At 33.2% G+C, this 14497-nt stretch overlaps 2 protein-coding genes across 2 annotated transcripts; one reads left to right on the top strand and one right to left on the bottom strand.

The window, feature by feature from the left end:
- Nucleotides 1–7194: 7194 nt before the first annotated feature.
- Nucleotides 7195–10911, top strand: LOC123919644 (sugar transport protein 7-like). The gene is made up of 4 exons (XM_045971617.1): nt 7195–7719; nt 8683–9002; nt 9325–9951; nt 10262–10911. The coding sequence occupies exons 1-4, from the start codon at nt 7560–7562 to the stop codon at nt 10751–10753; spliced, it is 1599 nt and encodes a 532-aa protein (XP_045827573.1). The 5' UTR covers nt 7195–7559; the 3' UTR covers nt 10754–10911.
- A 1691-nt stretch (nt 10912–12602) lies between these two features.
- Nucleotides 12603–13859, bottom strand: LOC123919647. Its single transcript, XM_045971621.1, has one exon. It carries the CDS (start codon nt 13689–13691, stop codon nt 13128–13130), a length of 564 nt encoding a protein of 187 aa, XP_045827577.1. The 5' UTR covers nt 13692–13859; the 3' UTR covers nt 12603–13127.
- Between the last annotated feature and the right edge of the window lie 638 nt (nt 13860–14497).

Here is a 14497-nt window from a genome sequence, read left to right as displayed (position 1 = left end):
TTGTGAAATGAACAATACATATAATTGTATCTAATTTCGCTCCATATTGAAATTAGTAAACTTCATTTTGTGTCATATCATACATAGGTATCACTCTCTTTTACAAGTTTGTCATGTTATAGTTTGTCTTAGTCTATGAGGTCTTGTGGCTATTGAAACAGATGTCACAACATTATTCTTGAGACTTTGTTCTTTTATACATGTTATTTTTTAGCTTATTAGTTCAGTTGGCAGAGACATCGCATTTTATATTAGAGTTTGAATCTCAGACACTCCACTATTCACCTTTTAAAGGTGGATGGAATTTCTGGCCACTAACTTCTTGACAAAAAAAATAAGAGTATTTGTGTGTGAGTGATAATGTGGTGCATGCTCAATAATAAACGTTTTTTCTTTTTACCATGCTCCAGAATAAACATTGGTTCTCCAATTATTGTTTCATCATTCATGGAGTGGTCTTATAATGATCAAGCCCCACTCATGTCAATATATACCCCACCGAACAGCCATGGAGTGCCCATGACCATGACAAAACCTAACAATAGAAAACCATGGATTGATATTGTCACGTGTTAAAACATTATTTGCAAAAAAATATATATCGTTATAAAATTAACCAAAATAAGAATAAGATACAGAAGAATAAAAATAAAAGAGAAAAGGAGAAATAATTAATAGAGTTTTGTATTATATATCCTCTTCACAAGATCATCCTTACAATAATACATGGATCCTAGCTATTTATATAGGACACTTGTGATTAAGTTACAAACTTACCAAGTGTCTAACATAATGTATGACCAACTTAAGCATTAAGAGCACTAACATTAAGACCACTAATTTGAGGTAATTGACATTCACCACATAACACTTACTCTTAGATGTCAACTACAAATATATTGTTAAAACCTTATTTAGTAAAAAATCCATGGAGAAAATTCAAGTGAAGAAAAAAAAAATACATCATTTGTGAGTTCGAAGTATCTCATTAAGAAATTGGATAATGTTAGGGCACATGTTAAGAAGATAAATATAGGAAAATTTTATTAAACTTCTGGTATATTTAATTCTCTAAACATTAAATTCTTTGTATTATTAAATGCTATATTTCTATTTTTAGGTAGTTTAACATGTGCCCTTAGGGCACAAGTTAACAACACCCTATATATAATAACCTACTAGTTATTCTCATAAAAATTCCGCAGTACAGTAACTTTTTTTTAGAGGAAACAACCACAAATCTCTTAGATGTGTAGATTCACAAATTTCAACCTAATATCTTCTCGACAATGTCTGGTGTATTTTTAAAATTTCTGCATGATATTTATTGCGTTGAACTCAATAAAATGGTCGTACTGATAATAAGGAAACTGATGGTGCAAAATTAAAGACATGACATTTTGCCATTTTGGAACAGAAGATGGAGACTTTTTTGGGTTGGTGAACTGGAGGGTACATCCATTGAGTGGTGTATAGATATGAGAAGAGTACTAACGAGTGGATGTTGTTTAAGGATTCAAAACTTCTGTCAGAAATCTATGATAGATTTATTACAATCACAAATATATTTTCCACTCACAAATTTTATTTTATTTTTAGAAAAGGCAAATGCTAACATGTGTCCCAAGGGCACATTTTAAGGTGCATTTAATTAACTAATATTTCATTTAATTTACTTTAAAAATAGTAATAATCAACTCTATTAATTAAAATATATGGTCCACTATATTTATTACCTATTTAAAAGAATTGGAAAGAAAAAATATTATATGCTGCCAAATTTAATTTATGATGACGCGCATGATTATACAACCATAATTATATGATTCCAATTTTTGTTTTTGTTTGTTAACAATCAGGCTTATAGTACTCCTGGTAATACTACTTAATTAATGATGACTTGTATTTTTTGCTTTTTCTCGGTGAACAAGACCGAATATTATAGTATTATGTTGTAATGGTAACGAATGCTAGTACTATTTTAGCTTTTGAATTGCTAATATGTTTTAGAATTTTATAATACTTACTTATAATTTATTTATTTTTTCAACTTAAAAAAAGGTTTGACAAAAAAAAAGCTTTGTAGCAAATTTTTTTTTGACCAAACGCGTGATCATACATCAAGTATTTGGCAAGTATCATATTTTGTCTATGCAATTTTTTTAAATAGGTAATAAATATAGTGAACTATATCTTTTAATTAATAAAGTTGATTATTGCTATTTTTGAAGTATATTAAATGAGATATTGGTTAATTAAATGCACCTTAAAATGTGTCCTTAGGGCACATGTTAGCAGAACCCATGTGACTGGAGGGAGTATAAAATAATATAAAGTTGCATAGCACTAAAACAAAAATAAAGAATAATCAAATATTGAGATTCGGTTAATGACTCTCCGTATGACAAATTGTTTTGAAGAATTCGAGTTCGATTTTTTGTGGGAATAATTTTTTACCATATTTTACTTTTGCGGTCGAACTCTAAATTATCCCTTTCCTTGTGAACCAGACGGTTGATAAAAAAAATAAAAATAAATAAAGAATACAAAAATACAATTAATTTTCTAAAGGGTTCTGCTAACATGTGCCCTAAGGGCACATTTTAAGGTGCATTTAATTAACCAATTTAGAGTTCGACCGCAAAAGTAAAATATGGTAAAAAATTATTCCCACAAAAAATCGAACTCGAATTCTTCAAAACAATTTGTCATAGGGAGAGTCATTAACCGAATCTCAATATTTGATTATTCTTTATTTTTGTTTTAGTGCTATGCAACTTTATATTATTTTATACTCCCTCCAGTCACATTTATAAGCAAAAAAAACTACTTACACAGTGTTTAAGGAATTTAGTTAAGTGTAATTAATTTTCTTAATTTAATACTAAAATATGAATAAATTTACTATATTGCCTTTTATAAATAAACTTTTTATCCTTGAATCCAGTGTTTTAAAAACCGGACCGGACCGGCCGGTCGAACCGGTCGAACCGAGAACCGGAGCCTGTCCGGTCTGGTTCATACGTTGGATCGGTCATGTTATTGGACCGGAGAGAACCGGAAAAAACCAGAAAAAACCGGAAAATCGGTGAACCGGCGGTTTTTCTGAACCGCCGGTTTGTTTGCACGCGTTTTTTTCCGCCCAAAACGACGTTGTTTTGTTAATTTTTTTTTTTTTTAAAAATTTGATCGAGAAAATATCGTGTTATTATTAATATTTTAAAAAAATATAGAAAAAGAACGCATCGTTCAGATTCAAGAAGTAAAATTGGAAACTTGAACCCTAGCAGCAGCCACCACTTCGCCGTCGACCATCTTCTCCTCCGCAACTTCGCCGTTCATCATCGCATATCGTCATCTCTAGGGGCGGATCTACATGTACTTGAGGGTGTGCTACTGCACCCCTGAACCTGTAAAATTTGCACATATAATCTCCTATTTTTGTTTTTTGCACACTCTAAAAATTTATTTTTGTACCCATGATTCACTGCTTCTCTCTCAAAGAAAATTAAAAAATGAAGAAAGAAAAAGAAATGGTGTAAAAGAATGACAGTTCATGGGAAGAAGAAGAGTGGAATGTGAGAAGAAGCAAGGAACCAAAGAAAATTATGTGACGGCTACTTTTCTATCAACAAATAATTAGGGTTATCTATGTATATGTATGTAGGTATGTCTTCATGGGCTTGGGCCACCAAACATTTGTTTTGCTCTTTTACTCCTGCTTTTGACAATTGGAGTAAAGGATTAAACATTTTTTTACCACAATAACAAAGGGGAAATTGGTATAGTCATAAAAAAAGTTTTTCTAGACTCTAATGTAGTTTTTCCACCAAAAATTATCTTCTTTTATTTATTTTTTTAATTTTTATTTTATAATCAAATAATTTAATTCTCATTGAAGAAAACTGTGATCTTGCTACTGTGAAGTGGTTTATTGATGCATCTTTTCCTTTATGATTTTTTTTTAACTATATACCGGTTCAATAAGTATATAGAGGCCGGTTTATTCCACCGGTTTAATCCGATTTAATCCGGTTTGTCATGCGGTTCGACCAGTGACTCAGTGGTTCGACCAATGAACCAGTGACCCAGTGTCCTTGCCGGTTCGATGTCCGGTCCGTTTTTTAAAACACTGCTTGAATCACACACACCTTTTGGAAGGTAAAAAGCTTAAAAAAAGTAGTATAATTAAATAAGGATATATTATGAATAACAGTATTAATTAGTTAAAACTAATTAAGTTTTGCTTATAATGGTGATCAAAATTTGATGTGTTTTTTTAGTTATAAATGTGATCGGAGGGAGTAGACATTTTGGATGTTTTCATTTATAATACTAGATCAATTAGAATTGATTCTGATAGAGTTAATTATCTCACTCGTAAAAGAATTTTTGTGAAGGAGTTAAGAGATGATAATATTGAGAAAAATGTTAAATAGTATCCCGAACACTAGAATTTGTGCAGCAATATTTAAAGTGTAAAAAGTTATATTTTTAACATTTATTTTAACTTTTATTTCTTTTTTTTGGTATGATTGAGCATTGTCACAAGGGCATCGTTTAAGATGACTCTCATATATAATATAATTTATGATTTTGCTTATGAGTTGGGTTAATGCAATATTGCCGAAGCTGAGCTATAAGCTATTTTTATGGGCATCAATATTACTTGGATGAGAAGATTTTGAAAACCCTTGAAGTGGAATCTGATTCAACAATAGCTACCCAAAATGCTTTAAGAATGGGTGTGTCTCCTCCCATGTGTTTGTTCTTCTCTAATTAAGGACTTTGTCTAGTATGAAATAGTTAGTTAAGTGGTAAATAACACTATAAAAATACGAATTTTATAAAATTCATCGTTAAATTTAAAGTTTATATTACATAGATCATCTCCGTCAAATTTTAAAAAATTGAAAATAATTGTATTTTTGTTTTGTTTTGAAGAAACTAAATTAGTCCATCCAAATTGACATCAAAGAGAATCGAATCTCAGACCTCAAGAGGAGCAAACTCCCAAGTCTCAAGCCGATACCAATACATCAACCCAAGTGGGTTGAAAATAATTGTATGTAATTGAGACCCATCAGAATTAACAGTGTACAATAAAACTCTAATCTTGATGAGTCTTAATAACATATGAAATAATTTTAAATTTATGTAATATTTGACATGGATAATTTATATGATATAAATTTTCAATCTAACGATGTATTTTGTAAAATTCGTATTCATTATTACAGTGTTATTTACGACTTATACAGCGGGCACCACTTGACCAATTGTTTCACCATACTTGGCCCTAATAAGAGGCTTTAAGATCTAATCAAGAATCGGATTATTTAGCTAAGTTTTGATTATCTCTTTTTGGTAGTTGTAAAGTTTTTTATGATCTCTGCTTTTTAGGTTTTTACTATAGGATCCTAGTATCACCTAAACTTAGCTCCCGTGAATTCTACTAGTTTGTTGGTGAGATGCTAAGAGAAACTTATGAGCTACTACCTTAGGTCCTTGTGAGCTACCTTAGGTCGCCATTTTGTTCACCTAAAAATTAGAAACTACAGTTATAATAAGTAGAGCCGGCTATATGGACCAAGGTCCGCGGGCTGACCCGTTTAACCCGCAGCTCGCACGGACTTAAGACCAATTTTTTTTGCCCGTTTACATTTTTGCCCGTGTGGATTGGACCGTTAAAACCGCGGGTTATGCGGGTTAAATCAGCGGGTTAGCCTGTGGTCCACCTTCTTTTTTATATATAATTAATTACAAAATTTATCAAATATAAATAACTTGGTCCATGTCCAAATTCAACTTTTTTAACCACAAAAAAAAAAAAAGACTTAGTGTAAACCCTAATTATAAAAAGCAACAACACACTCCAATTTTAATCAAGTAGACAACAACACAAAATATCAGGATTCAGACATGTTCTTCTACTTATAATCTTTTGTTCTTTTTCACTATATTTTGCTTTGTCTTAGCTGTATATACATTTGCTAGTATTTAAAAGATACATGTCCAAATGGGTAGTTATTTTTCTTGGGGGTATTTTTCGCTATTATGTTTTGAATAATTTGGTTACCTTGATGTGATTTAGTTAAGTTGAATCTGTTAATCTTTTTATGCTTTTTTTGGGTACATGTAGAAAGTTTTTCTCACTAAAATGGACGGTACAAAAATGACGATAAGAATCAGTTGAATTTGATTTTAGTTGCATTACTTACAAAGAGAAGATATATAAACTCAATGATATCACAAACTTTATTTATTTTTATTTGTTAGTTACAATTTATATGTTATAACATAAAATTATTAATAATATATTTTTTTAAGCTTTCATTATATCAATATTTTACTAATTTAGTTTATTTTTTGAAAAAAGTAATTTTTTTTTTGGTAATAGTCCGCAGGTTAACCGTTTAACCCGCGGGCTTATGCGGATCGGACTCGGACTTAATATTATAACTCGTTTATATTTGTCGACGGGCTTGTTCGCCCCGTTTAATATGCGGGTTTATGCGAGATGAGTTAAACGGGACGGGCTAGCCCGCATACCCAGCTCTAATAATAAGAACGGAGTGTTGTAAATAACAGTGACAAGGGCATGCCAGAGAACCGTGAAAACACACGGGTGTGAAAATAGAAAAAGCCCTAATAGGGAAACTTTTTTTACCGAATAATAAGGAAATTGACGGTACTGAATCCGACACATGACATTTTGGAACAGAAGATCCTAATAATTTTGGGTTGTGTGAAGGGTAAAGACCGTTGAGTGCTTACAAATGTAGAAAGTGCTAAGAAGACAATTAGAATATTGCTTAAGCCTTAAGGATTCAAATTAATTGAACAGAGTTTGATTGTATATGTTGTACTCAAATATAAGCAACAACTAGTCTAGTATTATAAGCAAGACATTTGACCGAAGTGATTAATAAATTTTCTTTCAAATAAATTGTTTGAGAGAATCTGAATTCGATTCTTAGTGGAACAATTCTAAATTAAATTTTACTTACCTCCTCGTAGTCGAACTCTGAATTACGAAACCTCTCCCTAAAAATCAAAGAATTAATAAAAATATATATGTCAAATATACCCGACAAACTTTAACGTACTTTAGAATTTACCTTCAAATATGCAAGTGTATGAAAAATGACAAACCTATTGCATTAACAATGATTATCTATATATTTTAAAGACAAATTTTTCTTTTGCAACACTTGATAGTAGGACCCATAAATATCATAGAATCAATCTATCCTACGGGTCTTGTGTTCAATACTGTGAATTCTAGAAATTTGTCTTCTTTTCTACGTTGAGTGCGTGAAGCAATAATGAATAAACAGAAATTACAGATGAGGAGGTGAATATTAAGTTCAAGCTACTCTACTGTTTTGACAGAGCAATTTTTCCTATTATAGAATTCCTTCAACTTTATGTAAAAATTTCACAAAAGAATCACGGAACAAACAAGTTGGTAGTGCTTACTTTTAGATTTGTGTATATAAAATTGAAGGTGTGAGTGAAGTGATGTTATTATATGATAAAGTATTATTATCACTTACATGTTGCCGCCTGTAATAAAGGAAATGGAAGATGGGTCTTCCCCTGTGGGTAAGGGAAGGGCAGAGCAGTACAAAGGGAGGGTCACTGTTCATGTCATCATCGCTTGCATTGTTGCTGCAACTGGTGGATCCCTCTTTGGCTATGATGTTGGTATTTCAGGTTCTGTCATAATCCCTTCACTCTCAAATTTTAGTTTTGATTTTACTTCACTTTCAGGTTTTTCTGCAATTAATTCTCTTTCTTTCTCCTGGTACAAAACAAACTTCAACTACTTGTTTGTTTTTGTTATTTTTATAACATAAGCTGAAAGGGGAAGTAAGTACACCTATCTTTATTCATTATTGCTGAAAGGGGAAGCTGAAAGGGTTGAATATCACTGACATAAAATAAGACTTGAGTTAATGAGAATAAGGAAAGAAAAATGAATCTCATTTTCTGAGTGTTTGTTTATCATATTTTCAATTTGTCCTGTGGAATCTACCCTCTCTCTCTCAAATACTTAAAGCCCTCTTCCTTTATTCTAAGATGCAAATTCTCAGTTATCTTCTCACTAGATGTAAATTTCATGATATCAGTTATTTTGACTTTGACACAACTCTTGCTTTTGGGACAAAGACATTGGTATGATCTATTATTATTTATGATGATCAGAGACTTAATCAAATTCAAAGAAATCTCCCCTTCCTATTAAATCAATCCGGGACTTTATCGGATTTAGATTCATTGTAGTTGAATCTCTTACAGTTCCCTACAGTCCATAAAATTACATATACATTTAATCTCTTCTTGTTTTGTTTTTTTTTACCTTTGTCTTCTCATAACTGTCCAAAAACCAATTTTGTCCCAAATGCAGGAAACTGCAAAGGGGATTCAAATGCAGTGAATCATAATCCAACTTTATCACTCACAATTAAACATACACCTATCTTTATTTCTAATGACAAAATATACACCTATATGATTCTGAATGACTAGGTGCTTTTATAGAATAGTCCTAAGATACTTGTATTCTTTGCATTCTTTGTCCAAACTACTGGTTCATATTTATCATTTTTCTTATGATAATATGTAAATAATCATAATCTTTATATTCATTTAATTGACACGTGTCATGGTTAACAGGAGGAGTTGCTTCCATGGATGACTTTCTTCAGAATTTCTTCCCTGCAGTGTACAAACATAAAATGGAAGCACATGAAAACAACTATTGCAAGTATAACAATCAGGGCATTTCTGCATTTACCTCTACTTTATACATTTCTGGTTTTGTTGCATCTATAGTCGCAGCTCCAGTTACAAGGAAGTACGGACGGAGGACAAGTATCATAATTGGTGGTATCAACTTTCTCATTGGCTCAGCTCTGAATGCTGCAGCTGTTGATCTGGAAATGCTCATCATAGGAAGGGTTCTTCAAGGTGTTGGCATTGGATTTGGAAACCAGGTAGCGGCACCTTTTTCCCTATAATCCATTCTTAAGCAAATACAAACTATTTTTTATGTAAAACACTGGTTTATTTATTAGAAGAACAATCGAGCAACCGCTTATCGTGTTTAAAACCAAAGTCTAAAAGTCTAGATAACCGAAGTATCAAATGTACCTTGGAAAAGTGACTACCAACTATAATTATGTGAATGTTAATGCTAATGTAGGGTCATCAAATTTTACAACAAAAAAAAAGGAAGTAATGGAATGGAAACAATCAAAGGTCCAATAAAGTATGTTTAAGTTAGAAGTAATCTAGTTATACTATACCTTTTTGAAGGCTATTCCGCTGTATTTGTCAGAGATGGCGCCAACTCATTTTCGTGGAGCCCTGAACATGATGTTTCAAGTCGCAACCACTTTTGGGATTTTTACAGCAAATATGATCAATTATGGAACACAACAGATTCAGCCATGGGGGTGGAGGTTGGCCCTTGGCCTTGCTGCAATACCAACTCTTTTGATGACTGTCGGTGGAATATTTATTCCAGAGACTCCAAATAGCTTAGTGGAAAGAGGATCAAAGGAACAAGGGAGGAAGCTCCTTGAAAAAATCAGAGGAACGAATGAGGTCGACGCAGAGTTCCAAGATATGCTTGATGCAGGTGAATTGGCAAAATCAATAAAGCACCCTTATTGGAACATCCTTAAAAGAAGATATAGACCGGAGTTGGTCATGGCTATCTGCATGCCTGCATTCCAGATTCTGACTGGCATAAATTCAATTCTCTTTTATGCTCCAATGCTGTTTCAAAGCATGGGATTTGGCAGAGAGGCATCTCTCTACTCCTCAGCCTTGACTGGAGTAGTTCTTGCCTTATCAACATTCATTTCTATTGCAACAGTAGATAGATTGGGGAGAAGACCCTTGCTCATTAGTGGTGGAATACAGATGATTATATGCCAGGTATGCAAAAATTGTGGTTTAATGCAAATTTTGATTATGCTTACAAGATTCATGGCAAGGAAAAATCATGGTTTAATGCAAATTTTGATTTGATTATACTTGCAAGAATCGTGACTTTGACACATAATGCATGAAGTTGTATAATTACACCATTCATTTAGAGTAATGGATACAATTTGCAAATATAAAGACTCTTGCAAAGAAGAGAAACTGTTTTTATTTCCAAGACAATTGATTATAGGATAAAACTTAGATTAAGTTCTTAAGACTTCTTACTGTTTCTCACTTAAAATTATTTTCACATAAACAGGTTATAGCTGCCATAATTTTGGGGGTCAAGTTTGGAGAAAACCAAGAGTTGTCAAAAAGTTATTCAATATCGGTTGTAGTTGTACTTTCTCTATTTGTTCTAGCTTTTGGATGGTCATGGGGTCCTCTAGGATGGACAGTACCAAGTGAAATATTTCCATTAGAAGTTCGATCAGCAGGACAGAGTATTACCGTTGCAGTAAACCTCCTGTTCACTTTCATAATTGCGCAGGCATTCCTTTCCCTTCTATGTTCGTTCAAGTATGGGATCTTTCTGTTTTTTGCTGGCTGGATAACCATCATGACCATATTTGTTGTTTTGTTTCTACCTGAAACCAAGGGAATTCCCATTGAGGAGATGTCAATTATTTGGAGGAAACACTGGTTCTGGAAAAGGATACTGCCGGATGATGCAGATCGAAAATCCCAAGACTCTGGAACTGAATTAATTAACTTAGATATGTTATCAACTGCGTATGAACATGCAGTATAGAACTGATAAGTTTATCCAGATCAATAGAGTTTACCTTTCGTTTGCTGTAATTATGATATTACACAACTACTCCTATAAAGCTATAGTTGAAAAGAACAATCTAGTTCTTGTTGTATTTATGGGAAATGATAGTTATATTGATTGTTTGATTGATTGTTCGATTGATTGTTCATGCAACCATCTAAAACATGGCAAAAAGAGGCATGATATTTAAACACAAAATCTCCAGACAAATTTTTGACAACATGTGGGCATTAGAGTGTGCACGGAAACCAATAAAATGGATTATATTATTTAAAAATTGAGGAAAAAAAAAGTGTTTGGACAGTATTTGTCTGGTTTGTGTTCATAAACTGTGTCAGCATAACATTTCTCATCATATTATAGGATTAATTTCACGAAAGTTGAATCAGTTTCCTCTTTAGGGAAACCGATATAGTGCCTGAAACAGAGTCAAAAGAATGGTACTATCTTGCCACAATTTGATTGGCATCTATGGACACCAAATTGGAGGGGTTGCCTAGTCGAAGGCCACAGCCTGTGGACTTCACAATGGCCAATTTAGTTTTCCTGTAATTTACTTTTAGTTGGCATACTACAAAGCTCGCCATGATGGTTTCAAGCAAGGGTGGAACTCACCGTGACTCCATTGAAGATCAGGTACTTTGTCTTCTATTACATCTTCACTGAAAAATAAAATAAAGAATGAAGTGAAGGATGCAACAACAGACCAATACTCCCTGGAACTTCAACAAAGATTTCCAATTGTGTTTAAATTACTAGCCGTCACAGAATATCCAATTCCCTTGATGCGCAGATCATGAGAACCAAAATCAAACAGTACAGGAAGATAAAATGACAAACCCATTGTGATCCAAGAAGTTATATCCTGAGATAAAGATCCACCACCATTTTACTTCGTTTTTTCCTTTAGATCTGGGAACACAGTAGAGAATTCCAAAGTCAACATGAATGAAAGCTGAGATAGCGCTCCTGCTCCTCCATTGAATGCAATATAAAATGCCTGCTTTGGGAAATATAAACTCATTACACGCATAGATGATGTCTTACTGTTATTCCATAAACAACAACCCGCCAAACTCACTTATATATCATCACCCTATAAAAACATACCAGAACTACAAATAATATATTCTTGTGTATTGTATGTCAGCAAATAGGTGCCTTCAGTCTGCACCAAAGACAATCGAACCGATCTCACCTGAGTATCCCACACTTAATGCTGTGGTGTCCATACACCAACAACTAGTACACCACTTAGGACAAGAGATTCATAAAAAAAAACTTTAACATTGATGCTGAGTGACATCCAATTCAGGCCATGAAAGGGACATAAAACCACCTAATCATGAATTTGCGTCATATCCATAACATCAAGTTCTAGCATGTTTGGTTGTGCAGCGGTGGTTCTTTGCCACAGACGTGGTTTAGGGACCCTTTGGCTGTGTAAACAAAAAACTACTCATAGTAGAACTTTTGGCCGTGAAAACAAAAAGCTACTCAGTGCATAGCGCCCCGGTAGCCAACGAGCGCTTGTATGGTATAGTATGTTAGGTATTATACCTAACATGATTTTCCAAAAAGCTACACTGCCATTTCGCAAAAGCTTCTGTATTGCCGTGATTTCCACGGTGATTCAGAAACATAAAGCTACTAGTAGTAGCTTGCTTTGCCTCAATTCTTTCCTTGTGAAACTATTTGAAGCCCATCCAAGCATATGCATCTTCAATCAAATACTCCATCTGAATTCAAAGCACACAGATCCTTCAAGACCAATTTAGACCAGGATAACAACAGCAAATATTCATATAAACAAAGAAAAGTAACGTTAATACTAAAATACTTCTTTTATTACCATTGAATTTCAAAACTACATAAAAATAGGACCAAACCAACGACTGAAAACTTAAACTAAAATCAACAAACTTTATTATTCTTCCATGTATATGAGAATCAAACACATGGGACTGACAGAAACGAAAATTCTAAATTCAAACACCCTATAGTCTATATTCATCTATATCAGACTAAAGAAATTACAAGAGATTCATCTTTCTTTAATCCCTTTTGTCATCAACATATGAACTAACCATAAAACCTAACTATAACCAAGACTCCCCTATTCGGAACTAAACACTGAAAACATTAAACCTTCATTGTTACTTCGTTACTATAACCTTTGCTTCGCTTTCAACACTTCTTCATACGTTCACACCCTACGTACTATCCTCTTGAAAAAATAAAGGAAGCACGTTAGGGTTTATGCGAACTAATATATCATGCGTAACCAACATCATCTACTTCGGAAGAAGAAAGTAAAAAACAAACACCAAACAACGAAATCAACAACTTATCAATCCAAATCAAGTCTAAGCAACCGCCTCAAATCACTTGTTGCAACACCGTTCTTCCCTAAGAAACCAGGAACCGGAACGGAACTTGGAGGAGGAGAAGCAACAAACGCTGATCCAGCGTAAATCCCGTCCTTCAAAACCGAATCCGAAACCCTAATCTGTTTCTGCATAGTAACCGGATCAGGTCCAAACCGATCCGTGGATCCTAATAACAAATCAGGACGATCCAGATCCTTAACCTTCCGATTCTCCTCCACCACGTTGAACTTCTCCGGACTCAACTTCTCGCCTCTTTTGAGAATCTTTACTTGTCCCATAACAAGATTCACCGGCGCCACCGTACGATCTACAGATTGTTTCCGATCGTTGTGATTGACGTTCGCCACCGGACTTCTTTTCCGGCGACGATTCTGATTGTGGTTGTTGTTGTTGACATAGGATTTGCAGTTAGGGTTAGAGTTTTTTCTGGATCGAATCTGTGAGGAAGGAATTGAGAAAGCGTCGTTTGGAAGAAACCGACCTTGTTGAAGACAATCGTGAGAACGAAGAATTGCAGTTCCCATTATTGGTTTAGATTTTTCTAGAGAGAGAGAGAGAGAGAAAGAAAAAAGAAAGCGCGTGTTATTGGGAAGAGAGAGAAAGCATTATACAATTGAGATGTGATGAGAGAGAGCGTGTTAGGGTATTATTTATAGAAGAAGATTAAAGATTTAATTTAATTTGATTTGATTTAATTTAATAATTTTACGGAATTATTGTTATTTATTCGCGTGAACGTGAACCGACTTACTGGGTTATTTCCTTTTCTGTTAGGCTTTTTAGGTAACACGTTAGAATTTGATTGGATATTTGAAAAGGTCATAGTATGAAATGACTAGATAGCCCTTGTTTTGGAAAACGTGTGGAAGATTTTGTTTAAACAAGATATTTTGGGCGGCTCAGATTAAACTACTTTTGATTTTTTGTTGTTTTTGCACGAGGATCCACCTCCTATAGATATCTACTTGTGTCACTGTTTTTCCAACTTTACTTTTTATTTACAATTTTTTTTATTATTTACCTAATTAAATTGAATTTTATCTTTGACCAATTTTTTAAAAATTTAATCCATATTTTAAAATTTGAATCGGATCAAATGTGATCTAATCTTTTTTTTTTTACTAAATGTGATCTAATCTTATAATTAAATTATTGTAGAAAATATGTAACAAAAAAAATATTGTAGAAAATTATATATCTACTCAAATCTAAATCAATCTTAACAAATTTAATCTTAATTTTAAATTAAAATTAAATCAACGGTAAGGAAACTATCTAGTCAAATCTTTTAATCAACCCTGACAAATTTAATATTGATTTTTGGTTTTCT

This window comes from Trifolium pratense, linkage group LG4 (assembly GCF_020283565.1).
Source record: "Trifolium pratense cultivar HEN17-A07 linkage group LG4, ARS_RC_1.1, whole genome shotgun sequence".
Lineage (NCBI taxonomy): Eukaryota > Viridiplantae > Streptophyta > Magnoliopsida > Fabales > Fabaceae > Trifolium > Trifolium pratense.
Note: the sequence above shows the minus strand (reverse complement) of the source record. Positions and strands in the feature narration are given on the sequence as shown.